The sequence below is a fragment of the Lampris incognitus genome, chromosome 3, assembly GCF_029633865.1.
Source record: "Lampris incognitus isolate fLamInc1 chromosome 3, fLamInc1.hap2, whole genome shotgun sequence".
Lineage (NCBI taxonomy): Eukaryota > Metazoa > Chordata > Actinopteri > Lampriformes > Lampridae > Lampris > Lampris incognitus.
Genome location: NC_079213.1, coordinates 60,844,136 through 60,867,407, shown reverse-complemented (window position 1 = coordinate 60,867,407; position 23,272 = coordinate 60,844,136). Strand labels below are relative to the sequence as shown.

At 44.2% G+C, this 23,272-nt stretch overlaps 1 protein-coding gene across 2 annotated transcripts in view; it reads left to right on the top strand.

The window, feature by feature from the left end:
- Nucleotides 1-1,915: 1,915 nt before the first annotated feature.
- The window catches only part of fyco1a (FYVE and coiled-coil domain autophagy adaptor 1a), a 56,543-nt gene continuing 35,186 nt past the window's right edge, over nt 1,916-23,272 (top strand). The window contains exons 1-14 of one of the 2 annotated variants that reach the window (XM_056276033.1): nt 1,916-1,967; nt 3,050-3,109; nt 3,281-3,395; nt 4,409-4,515; nt 4,895-5,020; nt 6,479-6,585; nt 7,618-7,761; nt 9,073-9,166; nt 9,392-11,908; nt 13,934-14,026; nt 15,025-15,143; nt 15,259-15,426; nt 20,546-20,698; nt 22,204-22,433. In XM_056276033.1, coding sequence (XP_056132008.1) covers nt 3,335-3,395; nt 4,409-4,515; nt 4,895-5,020; nt 6,479-6,585; nt 7,618-7,761; nt 9,073-9,166; nt 9,392-11,908; nt 13,934-14,026; nt 15,025-15,143; nt 15,259-15,426; nt 20,546-20,698; nt 22,204-22,433 — 3,919 coding nt within the window. In that variant the 5' untranslated portion in view covers nt 1,916-1,967; nt 3,050-3,109; nt 3,281-3,334. The remainder of the gene's footprint in view (nt 1,968-3,049; nt 3,110-3,280; nt 3,396-4,408; nt 4,516-4,894; nt 5,021-6,478; nt 6,586-7,617; nt 7,762-9,072; nt 9,167-9,391; nt 11,909-13,933; nt 14,027-15,024; nt 15,144-15,258; nt 15,427-20,545; nt 20,699-22,203; nt 22,434-23,272) is intronic. The other variant, XM_056276034.1, reaches the window with a different exon arrangement.

Here is a 23,272-nt window from a genome sequence, read left to right as displayed (position 1 = left end):
AAGGGCAATTCACTGTTATACATTACTGTCAAATATATTTTCATACCAATAAGATGAAAATTACAGTTTCTGAAAGGTATGATGTCCCTTTCATAAACACGGTTAATTGTTTGCCTTCAAATTATAAACAAAGAAAATATTTTATGTAAACCATCTGTTTTTAAAGAAACACATACAATTTGTGCCTATAAACTGTGATATTTGGATGAAGATTTTTATTTGTGTATCATTGCCCCCCCCCCCAGCTTTTGAATACACTACAGATATTTCCCAGCGTAGTTGCATTACTATTTAAAAAACATCAATATGACAAGGTGGACAATCTTTTTCTGTTTTGACTTTGAGATACTTTCTTGAGCCCCGCAGGGAACTTGCGCTCCGCATTTACCCCATCCTAGCTGTGCAGCCAGGAGCAGCTGGCAGCTGCCGTGCAGCGCCCGGGGATCAGCTCCAGCGCTTTGAGTGACTGTTGCAGCTGGAAAAGCGCTATACATCTGTGGTAAGGTGCAGCGAGGTCCATGGCTGGGTAGGCAGTGAACTATATGTATTTGTGCCAGAGAGAGGCACAAGCAGACTCTGCCTCAGCAGCCTGCGTTCACCAATGCTAGCTTCGGGAGCAAGCCATCCTGAATAGAGCACGGCTTTTATTGATGAAACAACAAGTTTACATGATTTTTTGTTATTATTTTTTACAACAATCTTAACAAATTAAAGTTAAAATAAATAAATAAATAACTATTTTGTTTGTAACAATCATGATATTTCTCCCCCCCCCTCTTATTAGCCTGGGTGAGGCACTGCTTCCCCTGCCTCCCCTGACTGCATATCACTGCACGGTGTTGTCTGTAGTTCACTTGTTTCCTTGGTCTGTATATTTTATATTTGAACTACTTTGGTTCTCCTTGCCCACTATGTCCTGTTGTCACTTCCGCCTTGGTGTTTGTATGTTTTGTCTTTGTGTGAGAGTTTTTATAATGGCTGCAAAACTAATTTCCCTTCAAGGGGACAATAAAGGTACTTTGACTTCGATATAAAATGCAACTTCATTGATTGATTCTTGCCATGCCTCGGTCCAGGGCACAGACAGGAGTGCTAACCCACACATGCATGCCTTTTATATATATCTAAGGGACACACAAACTTTTCTTAGTTATTAAATTAAAAAAAAATGATTTTTATTACCAAATGATCAATACACTTAAGTTAAATAATGTCTTATTTTACAAAATAATAATATAGAAAATTTTTTTTTAAATTTTATGATTTGACTATATGATTTGACTACTACTCACAATTTGACTATATGATTTGACTATTACTCACAGTTACATTGAATGAGCAGTGCAATGTGCATGCGACATAGCAAACGAGCATGCATCCTTTTATACAAAACTGGAAAAAAACCTGAGAAAATGTATCTAACGAGCCATTTGATTCCTTTTAATGAGTATAAGTGAACGTGGCAAATGAGTTATTAATGTACCGGACACCGAAAGGCCCCCTACAGCGATACTGACCCCGTTACACATTCATATTGTTGATATTCTTCCAGGTTTGTATTGGTCTTTTAACGTTATAAAGGTGTACGGAGCTGAACTGGTAAATTAAGGCATAAATAATTGAGACAAAAACAAAACAAGGATACGGTCCCGAATTATTATTGTTATTATTATTATTATTATTATTATTATTATTATTATTATGCATATTTATTTATTTATTTATTTATTTATTTAGCGTCTTTCGGTTTACTGGTCACATGACGTGTCTGTTTACTGTGCAACGACTACCAAACTATGGTAATTGTTTTGTCCCGCCTACTAACCTCTTTCCTATTGGTCGCGGTGTTCAGTCTCCTTTTCTCAATGGACGACATGACGCCTGTCAGGCGTTCCACAGAGACAACAAGTTTATACGCACAAGCAAACTAGCTGCGGTTGTTTTGGACTTGCCTCTTGTCCTGAGAAGTATGTTCAAGTTATTTTTTTTCTTTTATCGAGTCACCAGCAGTTATTTCGAAAATATGAGAACAGAAATACCCATGTAGAATGTACTGTATCGCCTTGCTGTTAAACTGTCAATCAAATTCTCGCTCCGTAAGAACGTTACTGAGAATAACACAGAGACGTCTGTAGTGGCTCGAAACAGCTGACAAGCTAGCAGAACCGACCTCAGTGTCGTAAAGCTAGATTTGTTCGGTTAGATGGTAGGGTAGTCGGATTTGTTGGAGCCCAGTCACTTATGCTGTCAACGTACCCAAACTTTATAACCCCCTTCCCCCAAGACACCACGCCGGGCGACCACACCATTATTAATCCAAGAAGGGGCGCCGCCTGTCGTCTCCTGCGCTGCCCCACCGGGGGTCGGAGCAGGGGGTAGTCCAGGAGCAGGGGGTGGCTAGTTCAAGAGCAGGGGGCTAGTCCAGGAGCAGAGGGCTAGTTCAGGAGTAGGGGGCTAGTTTAGGAGCAGGGGGCTCGTCCAGGAGCAGGGGGCTAGTTCAGGAGCAGGGGGCTAGTCCAGAGCAGGGGGTGGCTAGTTCAGGAGCAGGGGGCTAGTCCAGGAGCAGGGGGTTAGTCCAGGAGCAGGGGGCTAATTCAGGAGCAGGGGGCTAGTCCAGGAGCAGGGGGCTAGTTCAGGAGCAGGGGGCTAGTAATGACAAGATAAAGAATACTTGTTATTACGGCGAGGTTCATTTTCACACGTGGTGGTATTACACGTAAAAGCAGACAACTTGCTGAACGTGAGCTATGTCAAGTAAGAAACGTGCAGCTAGAGATTTACATGCTTTATTTTGTTTGGACAGTTTATTTGAAAAAACAACACTCAGCATATTAGAGTATTTGCATTTTACCAGTGTGTATGGGTGAATGGTTCGGATATAAAGAATAAGCCGTAGCCGAGACGTTATGAGAAGTAAGCAGGAGTCAGTCGTTTAAAAACCTGGGCTGAGTAGGTAAGGGGACCACGGGTTATTTGCTTTTCAAGCTAGCGGCATCATTTATTCTACCCATCCAGTAATTGTGCCTGCATCTGTAATACTTCCTTTCAGATCTGAAGTAAAGGAACAGCTGCTGCATGCTACCTGTTGGTGCAGTCAGGCAAAGTGCAGGTAGACTTGAGTGCTACCTTATACAGTCCATTAACACAACTGGTCAAAGTACCTGCCATGAGCATCAACTTTCATTATTGTGCGTGTGTGTGTGTGTGTGTCAGTGTGTCAGTGCGTTTGACCATTCCCAATGATCCTTTGTTCCTGGCTGTTTCTCATTCTCTGATTCAGCAGACTGGATGTGACCCCGTGACCCCCCGTTGCCAGGGAGACAGAGTTGGGCCCATGGCTGCTGGCGCTGTGGTTGGAGAGAACCAACTCCAGAGGATTATCAGAGATCTGCATGGTACGCCAGCGTTGTGTGTGTGTGTGCCTATGTGTGTCTGTGTACATTCAACAATGTGTGTGTTTGTGTGTGTGTGTGTGTGTGTGTGTGTGTGTGTACGTGCATGCATGTGTGCATGCGCATGTGAATGAATGGGTCTGCACCAGATCTCTGTTGGCTGACATTGTGTGACTAGATAGTAGAGGGAGAAAATTCAGGAAATTGTGCCACGATGACGAGACCCTACTCTCAGTGTAATGAGTACCACCTTACCTTCTAAAGAGACCGACCGTCTTCATAAGCCGCAGTGGGAAGAGTGTGGATCTACCCTCGTGTCCCCGTAGCCCTGGGTGTGGTAAGGGTGTGGTGGGAGCAGAAAGCCTCTGTCGGCATGCAGAGAAATGGGGAGTGCGTTTCAAGGTTGCACCCATCACGGGTGTCTTTCCAGTTTTTACGATGGATAAGAGGCAAGTGGTTGATATACAGAGTCGGCATGTGTGAGGAAGGGGGGAAATAGGAAAAGAGTGAAAGGAAAGGACAGTGAGGTGTCCAGGCGGTTGTTCTTGGGATGCGAGTGTGTTGGTAAGATACTCACACGTCAGTTTGGCTGTAAGTTAGCTGTTTCTGCTGTTGTTCCTCACCGAATGACCTAAAATTTGCCTGGAATTTAACATAAACATTAAATTGTCAGTTTTTCTCTTTTTAGTATATACAATATCCATGAAGATGTTTTTTGCCTTTGTCCTTCTTGCACGTTTTTTCTGGCCTGACAAATCATTAGATTAGGGGGAAATTACCATTAAATATGTTACACAAAGCTGCGACTCCAGTCTGCTTAAGACCAACCAAAAGCACATCTATATACAAAAGTGGAAGCTCATCTGTGGGTTATGTGTTAAAATCTGTTCCCCAAGTTGGTTTTTTTATCTCTTTATTCAGACTCCAGGTTTTTTATTTAGTTACGTATATGTTTGGTAACAGTCTAATTTTGCGTTAACATCATTGGTTTTGTACATCTCCTCTCTGAATTGCAGAGGCTGTTGCAGAGCTTGCTAAGGAGTACAGGGAAAGTGGAGAGCCAATCACAGATGACAGCACCAACCTGCACAAGTTCTCCTACAAACTGGAGTATCTGCTGCAGGTAACATTTGTTCTATCCTCATGTGACACGTTAATGGAGATGTGAATAAGTCAAGGGTTTTGGACTCAAATGACACATCTACAGTTTTGAAAATGTAAACCCCAATTTCCAGCGTTTCCAAAAGTGACTGGCTTTTTTTCCCAACAGCAGGTAGTTTGAGCCCCTTGTTGTCAAAATGTTGTCATGATGCAGATTCTATCCTGTACGTTTTAGATACTTGACTGAAATGTTCAAGTTATTTTTATTTATTTTTTACAAAATGAATGCGTAGCTTTTAGAAAGCGGTTTCTTCATGTCATTGGAAGCATTTGATCAACAGCATCACGCGTTCCAAATGTAAACGTTGTTTCCGCTCCAGTTTCTACTCTGCTTTTTACAGTTTGATCAAAAGGAGAAGACCACGTTTCTTGGAACCAGGAAGGACTACTGGGAATACTTCAGTGACTGCCTGGCCAAGATTAAAGGAGCCAATGATGGGATTCGTTTTGTCAAATCCATCACTGAAGTATGGCGATTATTACTCTTAAAATCTTATTGGAGGCGTCCGGGTGGTGTAGCGGTCTCTTCTGTTGCCTGCCCACACGGGGATCTCTGGTTCGAATCCCCGTCTTACCTCCGGCTTGTTCGGGCGTCTCTACAGACACAATTGGCCGTGTCTGTGGGTGGGAAGCCGGACGTGGGTATGTGTCCTGGTCGCTGGACTAGCGCCTCCTCTGGTCGGTCGGGGCACCTGTTCAGGGGGGAGGGGGAACTGGGGGGAATAGCGTGATCCTCCCACGCGTTACGTCCCCCTGGTGAAATTCCTCACTGTCCGGTGAAAAGAAGCGGCTGGTGACTCCACATGTATGGGAGGAGGCATGTGGTAGTCTGCAGCCCTCCCCGGATCAGCAGAGGGGGTGGAGCAGAGACCGGGACAGTTTGGAAAATAGGGTAATTGGCTGGATACAGTTGGGGAGGAAAAGGGGGGAAAGGAACCAAAATCTTATTGGATAAATACAAAAAGCTCTGTACTACTCTAGTACTATTCATCCACAGCATAATCACAGCACAGATATTATCATCTTCACAACTAAAAGGAACTAAGCTTGTTTTTTTTTGCCATTAAGGGGCAAGCGAGGTCAAAGCTGCAAAATGGGTGTGGGGTAATAACTTGTTAAGTTGTGCTAAACCTACTAAAGCAGTCACATACATAGGTTTATGTCGCTCTTCGGTGCTCTCAGTTCCTTTTGTCCTGATTATGAGTCGCCGATAAATTCCACAGACACTTCCTGTCACGACAAGCCTGATTAGCACGGAGGAATTAACCTGCCTCAGCTGACTCACCTGGCCCTCCTTACAGAAAAAGGAGCGTAGCATTGAGATAGATTCTTCAGAGGTGGTGGATCATGTCAGTCATGCAACGTCTGGTGAATTTCATCTAAGAACTTACTGTATTTAATGATTTGACATCACTCAGTACTTAGTTTAACATGAACCACAATATGGTCAAGACACCCGACATACGCCATATTTTGCTTCAGAAATAACTCTTTTCAACATGCAAATGTGAGACACATTTAAGGGCCCAGACACACCAACCTGGCGAGCGGCGATGAAGGCCGACTGTTGCGTCGCCTCACGTCGCCTGCCGTCTGGGCCAAAAAGTAGCACTTGAACACACCGCAAAGACCACAGCCGACGACCAACTGGCATGTACAGTCTGCACTGATTCGCTAAGCTGAACAGCCGATCAGAGTGATCTCTCTCACCGACGGGCTCCGCCGATTCACCATGCTGAATCGGCTGAAAAGCTGCCGACAGGGGTCCGACTAGTGCCGACGGTGCGGGACACACTGCAAAAACTAGGGTCACAGACGCTCACCGACGGCCTGACATTGTGTGTCAGGGCCCTAAGGGAATTTTGTAACATTTGGAAATGATGTGTTACATGGATTGAAAAGCTGTGTGTTACTTTTCCCCATAGCTGAAGACGTCTCTAGGGAAGGGGCGAGCTTTTATTCGGTATTCGCTTGTGCATCAGCGATTGGCCGACACGCTGCAGCAGTGCCTGATGAACCAGAGGATCACCAGGTAAAGCTAACTTTGTTAATCCAAACAGGAAAGTTCTCTTTTCATTATCTGCTCCTCTAGGAAGGTTGGAGGTTTAGCTGCGGAGCAGTAACCCCAAAGTTGGTAGGGATTCATTGCCTTGCTCAATGGTTTTGACCATGCATCGGAGCTAATGGGGATATTTAGGGGTATTTTATTGGTCTAACATGTATCGGCTCATACATTTTGATGTATTATTTGGTGTTGATAAAGTGTTCTTGGCTCAAAGGTGTATTGTGTTAAGTGCCAATGCCACAGTCAAGCAGAGACCTCGTGAGTTACTATTACAAGAAGTTTGGCAGGTAACAATAGGCGTGTTGAAGCTCTTGGTTTCTGATAAATACCATTTCCTTATCTGTTCTTTCAAAACAGAAACCTCCCTCTTCCACTGTGGTGTGTTACCATAGTAATGCTCCTTTCTGTTCCCCAGATGAGACTCCTACATAACAGTTCTATTTTGAAATACACCTGGTTATCTTAAATTACTGGGAAGTATTAAATTATATAATTATTATTATTATTATTATATTATCATTATATTATAATTATTATTTTCTATTATTATTATATTATTTTACTAGATTATTATATTAATAATTATTCAATTATTATATATAAATTATTATTATATTATACTCCATAATAGGTCAGAAGGGGTTTTCCTCTGTAGCAAGGCTCCACAGGACTCCAGTGCTCCTGAACTGGAACAGACTGGCACAAAAAAGAACCCGCAAGAGCAGTGACTTTAGAAATAATCCAAAATGCTCATTCCTCATGTGAATCTCTTGATTCTCATCCACTTTTCTGTTTTTCTACTTTTTCGGCAGTATATGTTAATGAAGTATAATACTTTAGAGGTATGTTCTGCAAGTGATGTTTGATATGTCAAAGCCAGGTTAGTACAGTCCACCCTGCTTCTGCTTCAGCTTGCTGTGGTTTTAGATACCAATGCATCTAGTTTTTCTGCTAGGCCTACACCTTTATGGCCTCTCTCTCCTCTGTCTTCTCCCACAGCGACTGGTACTATGCACGCAGCCCCTTCTTGAAGCCCCACCTAAGTGTTGACATTATCAGTCATCTGTATGAGCTCAATGAGGTCCAATTTGATGTGGCTTCCAGGGGTCATGACCTTGATGCATCATGGCCCACTTTTGCAAGGTAAGCAATCAGAAAAAAAGGGAAAATGTGTCAACATCAACAAAAGCAAAAAATAAAAAATAAACACCCAACCAACCCAGGAAGTATCCTTTAAATGTCTAGAGAAACAAATCATGAAAACTCAAGGTATTAATGTGTTCTGACTGGATTAACACTAGAACGGCCAAGGCGGCCACATGACCATTTTGGATTTTCAAAGTTTAATAACTTTCTGAAAAAAATAGATACAGACCTGCCGCTCCCTGAATGCTCCTAAAACTGAATATATTTGCATTAAAATGAGTTTTAGATAAACTGCACAAAAAAAGTTATGATAAGATCGACCTAAAATGACCATGACCGGTCAAAATATCCGCTTGTAATATGCGCGTCATCGTGTGCGTCATGTCACTATTTATGACGTGTGTTGGTCACGTCATTTCCTTCGTGACGTTCATTGCTCTGTCCTAGAAACACACTAGTGTTCTCCAGTACAGAGAAATAGTCTAAACTTGATTGTTGGTTATTTCCAACATGTCTGGTTACAGACACTGTTACAGACACACCATGACTACGAGGCGTTGCAATATTTACAGGCATTGGACAGCGGCCATTTTAAATTGTTTGAAAAATAGTATTAAAGTTGTTAAAATGTTAATTTTGGTGTCAAGACATACTAACATATGTAATGCATTAATATCTCAACTGGGTATTTATCTTGACAGAATATAGAGTTTAAAAAGCGTGGCGGTCTTTTTGATGGCCCATGGTCGTTCTAGTAGTTTTTAAGTTCTGGTCATTGTTTGGGACTGTTGCAATATTTATTTTCAGCTCTTATTTTACATTTCACATTTTATAGGCCTTGTTACATTTGTTAGATTAGCAATATGTGTTTTCCACCTTGTTTTTCAGGTAATATTTTCACTTTTTCAATTTTGCTCTTCAAGTTCGACCATGTCGCTCTGAAGTTTAAATTGTTTAAAAATAGTATTACAGTTGTTAAAATGTTAATTTTGGTGTCAGTCCTTTCCTAACAGACATACTAACATATGCAATGCATGAATATCTCAACTGGGTATTTATCTTGACAGAATATAGAATTTAAAAACCAGCAGTCATGTTGACCGCCCATGGTCGTTTTAGGTAGGAGTGACATCCCGGTCATTCTAGTGTTAATTTGTTTTGTTGTGAAAGCACTATAGGTATATAATTCATAAGTTCAAGTTCAGCGTTTTGAATCAGTTACTTTATACCAGGTTTTGGGCAGACCAAGGGTGTTTAACATTTAAGTGTATCACCCTTTCCATGCTGTGCATCCTCTCTGGTCAACAGGAGGACGATGGGTTTGCCGAACTCACCTGGCCACATGTGGAAACCACCCAGTCGCAGTTCCAGCATTAACAGTTTGGCCAGCAGCTATTCCCAGGTAACTTAAACATGGCCCCAAAAATCTCTAGTACCATTGTCAAAAAAGTCACAAGATGCTGTGAAATTGATGTATAGTACAGCATTTTAACTAACATCAACATTAAACTTCCATACTGTCCGCTCTTTTTTCACCTTCTGTTGCCCATCTATTTGATTTTATTTCCCTATGAGGGAGTAAAACCATTAATCTCATGTTCTCTAATCTTCCTTTTCAATCTCCCAGCAAGCCCATGAATTCCCCTCTAGTCCGGACTATGGCCGAGGCTTGCTGAGCCAGTTGAATGAGTCGCTCCCTGCCGGTAGTGAAGACGTCTGTACAGTGGAGGACCTCCGTCTTGAGCTGGACCAGTCAGAACTGAAGCAGCATGAGCTCCTGGATCGGGTGCAGCAGCTGGGGGAGGAAGCTGCTGAGCTCAGAGGAGTGGTGGTGGAGCTCCAGAGGCAGCTGGATGTGTCTTTAACCGCCCAAGAGGAGCAGCAGGGGTTGCAGGGAGCACTTAAGGCCCTGGAGAGGAGAGAGGAGGCCCTTTCTAGGGAGCTGGAAGCACTCAGGGTTGGGGAGAGGGCCAGGGATGCTGAGCAACGAATGCTCCTGGATAAATTGGCTGCTGCTGAGGGGAAGAATATAGAGCTGCTGGCTAAATTGGATGGGGTACTGAACGAGAAGGGCCAGCAGGCTACTAGTTACTTTGATTCAGCACAGAAAATACATGAATTGCTGGATAGGCTGAAAGAGGCAGAGAGGGGGAAGATGGAGGCTGTCGCTGAAGTGGAAGAGAGGAGAAGGCAGGTGGAAAGGCTTGAGGAGGAGCTAAGAGGGAAGGAAGCAGTTGCAAAAGAAAGCGAGTCAAAACTTGGCTCATTATTAGCCTGTTGCACTGAGGAGAAAGCCAGGTTGGAGGTGCAAGTGGAGGAACAATGCACTGCCATCAACAAGCTGCAGGGGGCCCTGACTGTGAGGGAAAAAGAGGCTAGCAACTTGCAACGGCAGCTTCAGGACCTCCAGAGATGCTTAGAGGAGAAGGAGAAAGAGGTCGAGGATGTCAAAAGGAGAGCCCAGGAAGACAAAGAGGAGAGTCAGAGGAACATTTATTGTTTAAAGGAGTTTTCAGAAAGGGAGGCCACTGTTCTGAAGGAGCAGCTGAAAAGCAAAGAAACTGAGCTGACCTCAAGCAGCCAGAAACTACAGAAGCTAGAAGTCATGAGCCAGAGCCTTACCACTGAGAAAGACAGCCTCATCATGAACCTCTCTGAACTGGAGGGCAGTGTCAAGGAGCAGGCCAAGAAAGTAGAAGACTACAAAACGCAGTGCACTAATCTGATGGAACTAAATGGGAAACTTCTGTCCACAGTGAAGAGGAATGAGGAGCTAAAGAGGGAGATGGCAGAGAGCAGAACCGCAATTGAGGTTGAACTGGCTACTCTGAGAGCTTCTGAAAAACAGCTTAGAGGCCAGTTTGATGATGCCAAAGTGAGCGTGGATGAGAAAGAGAAGAGGCTGCGTGAGGAAAATCGCTCACTGGATGAGAGTCTGCAGCGAGCAACTATGGCTGCACAGCTCTCAGAGACAACATCAAAGCACTTAGAGCAGGAGAACCAGGGTCTTAGAGAAGAGCAGGCCACTGTGAAAGCAGCTCTGAGCTCCATGCAGGTGGAGCTGAAGACCATCCATGGTCAGATTGAAGAGTTAGAGAAGAGCTTGGGAGCATCACGCAAGAATGAAGCCAGCCTTCAGGAACAGCTGCGGGCCAAAGAAACCCAGTTGGAAAATAAAGAGAGTAGGGTTACTGAGCTTCACTCTAGGGTAAAAGCTCTTGAGGCTAGGGAAAAAGAACTGGAGGCAGAAAAGGTGCTAGCAGAAGCAGCTTGTGCTAAACAGACAGAAGTGGTTCAGAGGGTGACCTCTGAGAAGCAGGCAGTGGAAAAATCTCAGCTTGAGAAGAGCACCCTCCAAGTCAAGGAGAACCAGGAAGTAACTGCCAAATTGATGATGGTAGAGAGCCAGCTGGAAGTAAACATGAAAGAAGTGTCCAGGCTCCAAGCAGAGGTCCTGGACCTCAGAGTGCATTTACAGAGATCTGAGGAGAAGAAGCTGGAAACCCAAGCCCAGCTAGAGGTGAAAGAGGCCCAGAGAGATGAGCTACAAACTCTGACTGAGCAACTTAAAGCCCAAACCGAGGCACTGAATCAGAGCCATGTAGATGAGCTCATTCAGAACAAGAGAAAAGAAGAGTCATTGATTGAGGACCGTGACCGCGAGGCAGCTGCCCGTGCAGAATTGGCTACTTGTGAGGCTGCCAACCGAGAGTCACTGGCCATCCTCAAGGCTGAAAATGAGAGGCTGGCCCTTGAGAACAGTGAAACTCGAGAAAGTCTGAACCGGGCCAACACAGAGATGGCGGAGCTGGGGATGACCATTTGCAAACTGACTGCAGAAAGAGAGGAGGCCAGGGGTTGCTTGACAAGGGAAGCTGCCAGGACTGAGGAACAGGAGGATTGCGCTAGTAAGGAGGTGGAAAATCTGGAAGCCTGCATGGCAACTCTGCATCAGGAGAACAACAGTCTGAGAGAGAAGCTAACACAGATAGAGAAACTTTCAGGGATAATAGTGGAGCTCCAGGAGAAGCTGATGAAGGCAGAAAACCAAACCAAAGTCCTCCAGGATGCAGGCCGAGAGGAGGTGGAGGCTATCAAGTTTCAAATGAGCTCAGAGAGCATGAGTCATCAAAACCAAATCAAGGTGGGTTAAGCTTAGGGCTTTGACGATATAGATTTTTTTTTTTTTACCGTGGTGGAAAAACAATGTATACCTGTGGTTTTGTGGTTTACTGACAATACCCGCCATCCCACCCCCCCCAAAAAAAACAATAATTCGGTCTTTTTTATTGGACATAGTTTTGTTTTACAAAAGGATGGCACGCTCTATGCCTACTTCCTCCGGCAGGTGTGCTGCTGTCAAGTCCGGCAAACACCGCAGGATGGTTCATTCTAAGATGACGTATTTCATATGAATCATATGCCTACGATATGTCCCACTTTAGGGTCGATACATTTAAGAAGAAAGAAAGACGTATTTCATCGCGATACTTTTTTCTACAAATACAGCATATTGTCTCAATCAAATTCGCTGGCTGCCCCTTGTCATCTGGCTCAAAGCCAAAAATGTGCCTGAATCGGTGATGTAATGTTTGGCTTTGGAACTAGATTTGCCTCCATTGTTGAATCGAATAATGTCTAGCGGCCGGCGTCAACTGTATGGGCATTACCGCATTAGAGAAGTGTGTTTGCTATAAGCACTTGCAAATTAAAATCTAACTCCAGCTGTTTACTTACTCAAGCCTAGAAATGATTAATAGTAATCGGACACAAAAGAGAAACCCCCCATGTTTAATGGACTATCCCTTGCGTGGAAATGTACCTGCAGACACTCGACTCAGAAATAATTACATGAAACAATTATGGTTGATGAGGAAAGACAAGTATTGTACAATACACAGAAAAAACTAGACAAGACAAATACTATAATATAACAGGAGAACACCACCCTGTGTTCTCCTGCTGTACCATACGGAGAAACACAGGTCAGACTCCAGTAGGCCCCGTCCCCGTACTCTGACTGACCAAACGAGTCGCCTCCCTTATATTGCCTTTTCCTTGGACAAAGAAATGCTTACCCATCGGTCAACTTAAACCCAATACGTTGTATCATAGGCTGGTTTAAACATCTGGTCATCACCAGTTACAAGACACTGCAAATACATCCATGAGAAAGAGGCCCCATTCTAAAACATTCTTTACCCATTTCCTCTCTGGAGAGAGGTCAGAGCCCTGCACAAGGTTACACAGACCCCTTCGTTCAGGAGATCTGACCAACATGGTATAGAGCAGGGGGGGCAGGGTGGCGCAGTGGTTAGCGCGGTCGCCTCACAGCAAGAAGGTTCTGGGTTCGAGTCCCAGGATAATCCAACCTTGGGGGTTGTGTGTGGACTTCGCATGTTCTCCCCGCGTCTGTGTGGGTTTCCTGCGGGTGCTCCGGTTTCCTCCCACAGTCCAAAGACATGTAGGTCAGGTGAATCGGCCGTACTAAATTGCCCCTACGTATGAGTGTGTGTGTTGGCCCTGTGTGATGGCCTGGTGGTCTGTCCAAGGTGTCTCCCTGCCTGCCGCCCAATGACTGCCAGGATAGGCTCGAGCATCCCCACAACCCTGAGAGCAGGATAAGTGGTTCAGATAATAGGTGGGTATAGCGCAGGGGTGGGCGGTCTTATCCAGAAAGGGCCGGTGTGGGTGAAGGTTTTTGTTCCAACCAGGCACCTGATCCCACTAATCAACCAATAGAGTCTCTGCTGAGGCACTTGATGAGGAGACAGAGGTGTGTAACTGCTTGGTTGGAATAAAAACCTTCACCCACACCGGCCCTTATGGATAAGATTGCCCACCCCTGGTATAGAGAGACAGTTATACAATAATACACAATGAATGACTAATTGCCAACTCTTAATGCTCTTAATGTTAATTTTCTTTCACACCCTCCCCCTCGCTGGCGGAGCTGAAGTGATGCGCAACTGAAAAGTTTGTTTCTCCAGAAGTCCTTGAAGATAGGATGGAAGATAGTCAATGATGATAACTAAAAAATGATTATTGTATTTATTTTTATTATTGTCTTTATATTCATATCACACACTCTATGTGTGCTATATCTTCCTAGTATGACATGTATGTGAAATTCAAGTTTGTCGGCCTGTCTGCTTCTTTCTCCATTCAGAGACTGACGGAGCAGTTGGCTGGCGTGAATGCCCTGCTGCAGCTGGAGCAGGGGACTGTGTTGAGTCTGGAGGCCAAAGTTTCTGAGCTGGAGGTCTGTGTCTTCCTTTTGCTTATAATGACACAGTAAACAATGGTAAAAACTCATCCCAGATGTTTGGGATAAGAACACCTTCAGAGGGAATCATTCACAGTGGCGATGAAAATGAAAACATACCGTCACAGGAAAATAAGAGAACATAGCTCACCTCTTAAGTATGAAAGAGATTTTTAGGAGTGCAAGATCCTTCTGTATTTATTGTATGCACATAAAACCTCTGCAGGAGTTTGAAGTTTATCACTAGATTTGAAAAGGGCATGTGTCTGAAGTGGGCAGGAGGGGGCTACATACCAATTGAAAGGTTGTGATATCATGCCTGATATTACTCACCATTTATTAACTGTAGATGATGAACAAAAGGGCAAATTAATTTAATACATTTGCTTCTACAGATGATAACAAAGTTTTTGCTTAAACATTTTCCTGTGATTGCCAACTGACTTAGCAGCTCAGTTTTAGTCCACAGTCTGAATCCACTCTGTGCATAACTGTAGTCCACTGACTTCCGGTGTCTACGTCCACAATTCTGTCTGTCCGTCCGTCCGCTTGTCCTCATAATTGTAGACGTAACTTGATATGTACAACTTGAAACGTTTCACCCGTTTGCTGGTAGGTGCAGGTGGAAGTTTGTCAACAATTCTGTGCATGTGGTTGACATTTAGCCATGTTAAATCTTGCAAGCATCACGAAAAATATGCCATTGTCAATAGCACATGCCAACAAACAGGAAACTGGTATGACTGCTGCAGTAGCAACAGGAAGTCAGTGGATGACAGTTATGCACAGAGCCGTATTTAATTTCTCAGATATGAATTTATCTAATATGGTCTCCAACACGAGAAATGAGAATATTTCACAGCTAATTCATTGATAGTTGACATTTCTAATCTGCCTAAAATAGTTGCTGTTATGGATATTTCCCTTAGTATTTTGATTATGTCTGGCTAATGTTTTATCTCGTGATTTGACTGTTTTAATAACACTTGACAAAGGCTGTGAATGAGCGGTACTCACACCAGATCGTTGAGAAAGACGCTCACATCACAAAGTCCGAAGCTGCGGTTCGCCAGAGCGAGGAAGAGATTGAGAAACTGCGAGACTCTGTCAAGAGGTGAAGTCATAGCCGTCATTACTTTCTAACTCTGCATTTCGTCTTGCCGCTCTAAAAAAGCCCAACATGAGTTTACCGATGTTTGAATTTCATTTTTCACCTCTTTCTCCTTCAGTGCCGAAGATGGACTCTCAGCCGTGCAAAACGTCAGCGAGGAGCTCAAACAAAAGCTTGACAGAGCCGAGGCCGACAGGCAGACCCATCACCTCAAAATGGCCGCCGAAATTGATGACCTCAGCAGAACCAAGGGCAACCTTGAAGAGCGGCTCATTGAGCTCATAAAGTACAATCTGCCCCCTCTCTCAGTCGAGCACAGGGAAGATAATATAGGGATGGATAGTTTGATGGGAAGAAAGACTGAAGGGAAGTTACTTTATTTTTTTCTCACTTTAGGGCAGCTTGAGGTCGTGAGTGGTTGTTGAAGGGTGACGCCGTCTGAATTCTTTTCCTGGTTGTTCAAATGGAAACGCTCACTCGGCCGTTAGCAAAAAGCAGTGATGTGGGTTAGCGCTGATGCCCGACCCTCCCTTCCCTCGACCCCACCCCCACCCTACCCCTCACACACGCAGTTCGCTGACCAGTGTAAGCATGGAGAGTGACGAAAGTGTTAAAAGAAAGTGCAGAAACCTACGTCAGGTCACATGGGAAGGTTTTTAGAAGGGCTTGGGAAAACAGCATTTTGATGCTGAAACATATATTGACCAAAATTTGAATTTTCGAATTTGAATACATATGGAACACTACTGGGAAGACATAGAATGATATAAAATTCTCAAAAACACGCACACACACACAAAAAAAGGGGGGGGGGCATCTGGGTGGCGTGGCGGTCTCTTCTGTTGCCTACCAACATGGCAATCGCTGGTTCGAATCCCTGTGTTACCTCCGGATTGGTTGGGCATCCCTACAGACACAATTCACCATGTCTGCGGGTGGGAAGCCGGGTGTAGGTATGTGTCCTGGTCGCTGCACTGGCGCCTCCTCTGGTCGGTCGGGGCACCTGTTTGGGGGGGGAGGGGGAACTGGGGAGAATAGCGTGATCCTCCCACGTGCTACGTCCCCCTGATGAAACTCCTCACTGTCAGGTGGAAAGAAGCGGCTGGTGACTCCACATGTATCGGAGGAGACATGTGGTAGTCTGCAGCCTTCCCCGGATCGGCAGAGGGGGTGGAGCAGAGACCGGGACGGCTCGGAACAGTGGGATAAGTGGCCGGGTACAATTTGGGAGGAGGAGAAGAGAAAGAAAGAAGAAAAAAAAAGGGGGGGGGCAAAAAAATGGACCCCCCTCTTTAAATGGGTCAGCACAGATTATGTATACAGAATGACTTGGCCCAGAGAGAACACACTCTTCAGCTTCCCATAATGCTCCCATGCTGTTGGTTGCTTTGAGAGAGTGGCTGGGAGAAAAATAAGGGTGTGAAAGAGGAACGGGGGAAAAATAGCCTTTAGAAAGCTGGGCTTTCAGCAACACATCAGCAAAGATAGTCTACTGGCAGAGAAAGTGGTGAAATGAATGCTAAGAACATGAGAAGAACAGAGATACTGTTGAAGAGAGCTACAGTTAGTCTCAGTTTATCATTCTTCTCTTGTTGCAGCAGTCGATGCCTGCACTCAGTGGTAGTGTGCTTCATCTTCAGTAGGATTCTAACTCAGACAAACTAACACCGTCTATCTCGTTTGTCTGCCTGTGTTATTTATCTTTTCACCATCTTCATTATTTTTGCTCACTTGAGTCACTGGTGAAATAAATATATACTTCCAAAAAGCAGGATATAGAAAGAGTGTATGGAACATGCAATGATAAATATATATAACAGTGCAACCTTTGCAAAAGTGTTTATTTTTCCCTGGGCGCTGCAGCTGCAGACTGCTCCTATACAATAGGATGGGTTAAATGCAGAAGAAACATTTAATTGCAATCAACAAAAAAACCCCCCGAAAAAAACAACTGTACAGTGACAAAAATAAAGTGGCTTTCTTTCTTCTTAAATGTATCGACCCTAAAGTGGGACATATCGTAGGCATATGATTCATATGAACAATTGACTCCATGTACTGTGTCGCAACCTTGGAATAAAAAATTAACATGAATTTCAAGAGAAGCGCCTGGAAATTGCACATAGGGATGCACATTTTAGGGAATTTCGGTCATCAGTATTCGCCAGTGTTCATAAACAGTCATCAACAGCATAGTATAGCTTATGACATTAAAAATACAAAACAATCTAACCGTTAATGAAATGATTGAGAAATAGGCTTATTTTCATAGCAGAACTAAAGTAGAACGTTGAAGGTCGCTTGATCGGGATAATGCTTGGAAAAATTGCACTTTCTCTTGCAGTGCAAATTATTGAAAAAAGTACATTAATCTGACACCAAGATATGATCTTTAAGAATTTAAGGACTTAAATAATTGAAGTTTGCACTCACCATCTTACAGTTGAAGATGTTGAGTGCAAATGGTGCAAGCACCTACTGGTATTTAAAAAAACCAAAAACTCACTTCTATGCACCCTATGCATTGTCTTTGTGCACTGCCTGTTAACACCTACTATCGGACTTGAACCTAGTTTTTTTTTTTTTGACACAAACTTGCGTTGTCGCCTCCTGACTAGATCCTTGCTTGTGTTGTATTGTACATTGCTTTGGATAAAAGTGTCTGCTAAATGAAATTATAAATTGTAAATTGTAAATGCTTTTGGAATGTAAATGGCTATCCCACTAGCTGGCAGATGCAAAGATCGATTGGATTTTATTTAAGAATATTAGCATGTCTACATGGTCAGGGGTGAATTATTGCTCAATTACATTGCACATGCCTCTTTACAATAAAGGGAAGGCAAGGCAAGGCAATTTTATTTGTATAGCATATGTCAACAAAGCAATTCAAAGTGCTTTGCATCAAACAAAAAAGGCACTAAGACAAAATTTAAAAGCAATATAAGGCATTTAAAAGACATTTAAAAACAAATAAATAAAGATAAAGTAAAAGTTACAGTGCACTATAAGAATCAAAAGCTTTGAATTTTATTTGATAAAAGGCAGCAGCAAACAGGGAAGTCTTCAGCCTTGATTTTAAACAACTGAGAGTTGCAGCAGACCTGCCGTTTTCTGGGAGTTTCTTCCAGATATGTAGTGCATAAAAATTGAAAGCTGCCTCTCCATGTTTAGTTTTCACTTTGGGGATAGAAAGCAGATCTGTCCTAGATGATTGGAGAGGGTTGGATGGTTCATAGTGTGGCAGATGATCAGAAATGTATTTTGGACCTAAACCATACAGTGCTTTATAAACCAAGAGCAACGTTTTAAAATCAATGCTTTGACAGACAAGAAGCCAGTGTAAAGACCTCAGAACTGGAATGATGTGATCCACTTTTTTGATCTTAGGAAGGACTCAATCAACAGTGTTCTGAAACAGCTGCAGCTATTTAATCAAATTTTTAGAGAGACCTGTAAAGACACCGTTACAGTAATCGAATCAACTGAAGATAAATGCATGGACATGTCTTTCCAAATCCTGCTGAGACATAAATCCTTTAATCCTTGATATATTCCTCAGGTCATAGTAGGCTGACTTTGTAATCATCTTAATTTGGCAATATAAATTCAGGTCTGAGTCCACGACTACACCAAGATTTATGGCTTGGTTTGTCATTTTTAACATTACCGATTGTAGCTGAGTGCTAACTTTTACTCGTTCTTCCTTGGCTCCTAAGATAATTACTTCAGTTTTATTTGTTTAATTGAAGAACATTCCGAGACATTTAATCTTGATTTGTTCAATGCACTAAGTGCTTGTATGGGATTATAGTCCCCTGATGATATGGCTATGTAACTGTGTCGTCTGCATAATTATGGTAACATATTTTGTTGTTTTCCATAATCTGAACTAGTGGGAGCATATAGCTGTTAAACAGAAGTGGCCCCAGAATGGAGCCTTGGGGAACTCCACAGGTCATTTTTGTCTGCTCAGATTTGTAATGACCTATAGACACAAAGTAGTCCCTGTCCGTTAAGTAGGATTCAAACCAGTTTAGTGCTGTGCCAGAAAGTCTCATTCAGTTTTCCAGTCATTCTAGTAATATATTGTGGTCAACAATGTCAAATGCAGCACTGAGAGATATTACCAGGACTGAGGTTCTGCCACTTCTTTGTTTAAGTGGCTGTCATTAAAGACATGGACAAGATCTGTGGTTTGGTCGAAATCCTGACTGTAAGACATCAAATCTGTTTTTTAGTGCTAAGAAGTTGTTGCTGCAGGAAAATGCTGTGTCCGTTTTGGGAACCTCAGAATTGCATCTCTGCTCTTTGCAGATGATGGGGTTTTGTTGGCTTCATCAGAAAGCGACCTCCAGCATGCACTGAGGCAGTTTGCAACTGAGAGTGAAATGGCTGGGATGAGAGTCAGCACCTCTAAGTCTGAGGCCATGGTTCTCTACCAGAAAATGGTGGCTTGCTCCCTCCAGGTTGGGGATGAGTTATTGCTTCAAGTGAAGGAATTCAAGTATCTCGGGGTCTTGTTCACGAGTGAGGGTAGGATGGAGTGGGAGATTGACAGATGAGTAGGTGCAGCATCAGCAGTAATGTGGATGTTCCACTGGACCGTTTTGGTGAAGAGTGAGCTTAGCCAGAAGGCAAAGCTCTCAATTTATGAGTCAATCTTTGTTCCAACCCTCACCTATGGGCATGAGTTTTGGGTAGTGACCGAAAGGGTGAGATTGCGGATACAAGTGGCTGAAATGAGTTTCCTCCATAGGGTGTCTGAGCTCAGCCATAGAGATAGGGTGAGGAGCTCGGACATCCGGAGGGAGCTCAGCATAGAACCGCTGCTCCTTCGCGTCGAAAGGAGCCAGTTGAGGTGGTTCGGGCATCTGATTAGGCCTCCTGGGCTCCTTCCTTTGGAGACTTTCCGGGCACATCCACCTGGGAGGAGACCCTGGGGTAGACTCAGAACTCGCTGGAGGGACTACATGTCCAATCTAGCCTGGGATACCTTAGGGTCCCCTAGGAGGAGCTGGAAGGCGTTGCTGGGGAGAGGGACATCTGGAGTGCCCTACTTAGCTTGCTGCCACTGCGACATGACCCTGGAGAAGTGGCCGTTGATGAGATGAGATGAGCTGAGATGAGATGATCAATTAAAATGTTAACAGCACTTAATCTTCAATTAATCATTAACAACAGTACTGTACTTTAAACGTTCACATCCCAAAGGGGAAAAAATGAAATAAACAAGAGTTTTAACTTTTCCAACATACATTACCTTTCTGATATATAAACCACCTGTCAAGACGTGTTTTTGTTATACATCTCATATCAGAACAGTATTATTACATGGTTGTATTTTACCACTGACATACATGACCTAAAATAGCCAACTGTATTTTGTGTATGATTGACGATAGGGACAAGGACGCCCTATGGCAGAAGTCGGATGCCCTGGAGTTTGAGCAGAAGATTCGAGCAGAGGAGCGCTGGTGGCTCGTGGACAAGGAAGCCACTCACTGCCTCGGCTGCCAGGGCCAGTTCACATGGTGGCTGCGCAGACACCACTGCAGGTGGGTGCTGGCGGGGCTTTGACTCCCAGAGTGGTGCTGAAATAAGCTGATTTTCCCACAAGATACTTGGATGCAAATTTTGAAGTTGTGAGAGAGGAAAGCTGAATTGAAACGTGAAATCAAAACCCTTCCTTAATATGGTAAAAAAAAAAATTCTTATGCTTACTTGAGGTTGAAAAGTTTACTTCCACAAAGAGGTTATGGGATGAAAAGCAGTGGAAACAGATATCAAAATTTATACAATGGCAATTCATTCTTGTTAGCCCCGCTTCATTTTTCTTGGAATGTGGGTGGTAGTCTTGCACACAGAGAAATCGTTTAATCAACTGAAACCAGCTAATGATAATAAAACAGACTTGTATTTTATTTTATTCTTTTAATTTAATTTAATTTAATTTAATTTATTTTTGAAGGTTCGCTTTGAATTAATGTAACATTTAGATGGAAACACGGCTCGTGATGCCTTTTCAAAGCTACAGTTATACAGCGATGGAATTAAGCAGGACATAAGAAACAAAATCCTGACAGAAAACAAGGCCAGTCAGGGCGTCCGGGTAGCATGGCGGTCTATTCCGTTGCCTTTCGACACGGGGATCGCCGGTTCGAATCCCTGTGTTACCTCCGGCTTGGCCGGGCGTCCTTACAGACACAATTGGCCGTGTCTGTGGGTGGGAAGCCAGATGTGGATGTGTCCTGGTCGCTGCACTAGCGCCTCCTCTGGTCAGATGGGGCACCTGTTCAGGGGGGAGGGGGAACTGGGGGGGAATAGCATGATCCTCTCATGTGCTACGTCCCCCTGGTGAACCTCCTCACTGTCAGGTGAAAAGAAGTGGCTGGCGACTCCACATGTATCGGAGGAGGCATGTGGTAGTCTGCAGCCCTCCCTAGATTGGCAGAGGGGGTGGAGCAGCGACCAGGATGGCTCGGAAGAGTGGGGTGATTGGCCAAGTACAATTGGGGAGAAAAAAGGGGGGGAAATCCAAAAAAAAAAAGAGAGGAAAACAAGGCCAGTCAACCTTATGCACCTGCACCTCCATTTACACCAATATATTAAAGCAAATATTGTGGATTTTGGTGGCACGGTGGCGCAGTGGTTAGCGCGGTCACCTCACAGCAAGAAGGTCCTGGGTTCAAACCCCGGGGTAGTCCAACCTTGGTGGGTCGTCTCGGGTCGTCCTCTGTGTGGAGTTTGCATGCTCTCCTTGTGTTTGCGTGGGTTTCCTCCGGGGGCTCCGGTTTCCTCTCCCAGTCCAAAGACATGTAGGTCAGGTGAATCGGCCGTACTGAATTGTCCCTAGGTGTGAATGTGTGGGTGTGGGCCCTGTGATGGCCTGGCAGCCTGTCCAGGGTGTTTCCCCACCTGCTGCCCAATGACTGCTGGGATAGGCTCCAGCATCCCCGTGACCCTGAGAGCAGAGCGGTTCAGATAATGGATGGGTGGATATTGTGGATTTTATTACTTGTTTTCAACAATGGGGACTTTATTGTGACCGAATTTTTCACAGGTTGTGTGGGCGCATCTTCTGTTACTACTGCAGTAACAACTTTGTGTTGACCAAACACAGTGGCAAGAAGGAGCGCTGCTGCAAGGAGTGTTACACCCAACACAGTGCCGTGGTGGAAAGGTTCACAGAGGCTGAGCTGAGTCCCTCCGACATACAGCCACCTCCACCCGGAGCTGAGTACCAGTCACACCCTGCTCCTGCTCCTTATAAACTCCTCCCCAGAGTAACAGGTGAGTTACTTGGCTATACACCACGTTTAAAAATGCATGCATTATAGGCGTCCGGGTAGCGTGGCAGTCTATTCAGTTGCCTACCAACACGGGGATCGCCAGTTCAAATCCCTGTGTTACCTCTGGCTTGGTCAGGCGTCCCTACAGACACAATTGGTCGTGTCTGTAGGTGGGAAGCCGGATGTGGGTATGTGTCCTGGTCACTGCACTAGTGCCTCCTCTGGTCAGTTAGGGCACTTGTTTGGGGGCACTGGGAGGAATACCGTGATCCTCCCATGCGCTACGTCCCCCTGGTGAAACTCCTCACTGTCAGGTGAAAAGAAGCGGCTGGCGATGCCATGTATGGGAGGAGGCATGTGGTAGTCTGCAGCCCTCCCTGGATCAGCAGAGGGGGTGGAGCAGCGACTGGGACGGCTCGGAAAAGTGGGGTAATTGGCCAAGTACAATTGGGGGGAAAAGGGGGGAAATTAAAAAAAAAAAGATGCATGCATTACGAGAACATTATTTGATTTCACTGTCAAACGCACACATCTGCCTTTCCCATATTCACAAAATACGCAGAGTCCAGCAGGGAATGTTCCCACAACATCAGCTAACATTCCCTACAGGTGCTCTTTACTGTGGAACAGCAGGGTATGTTCCCAAAACATCGGCTAACATTCCCTACAGGTTGTCTTTACCGTGGAACAGCAGGGAATATTCCCACAACATCAGCTAACATTCCTTACAGGTTCTGCTTATGTCTTAAAGAAGATGTTGTCATCTAATGTTCAAAGAACATTTTAAGGATGTTTACCATTTCAAATGAAGTTCCTATAAGGTTAAACGTTAACAAAGGA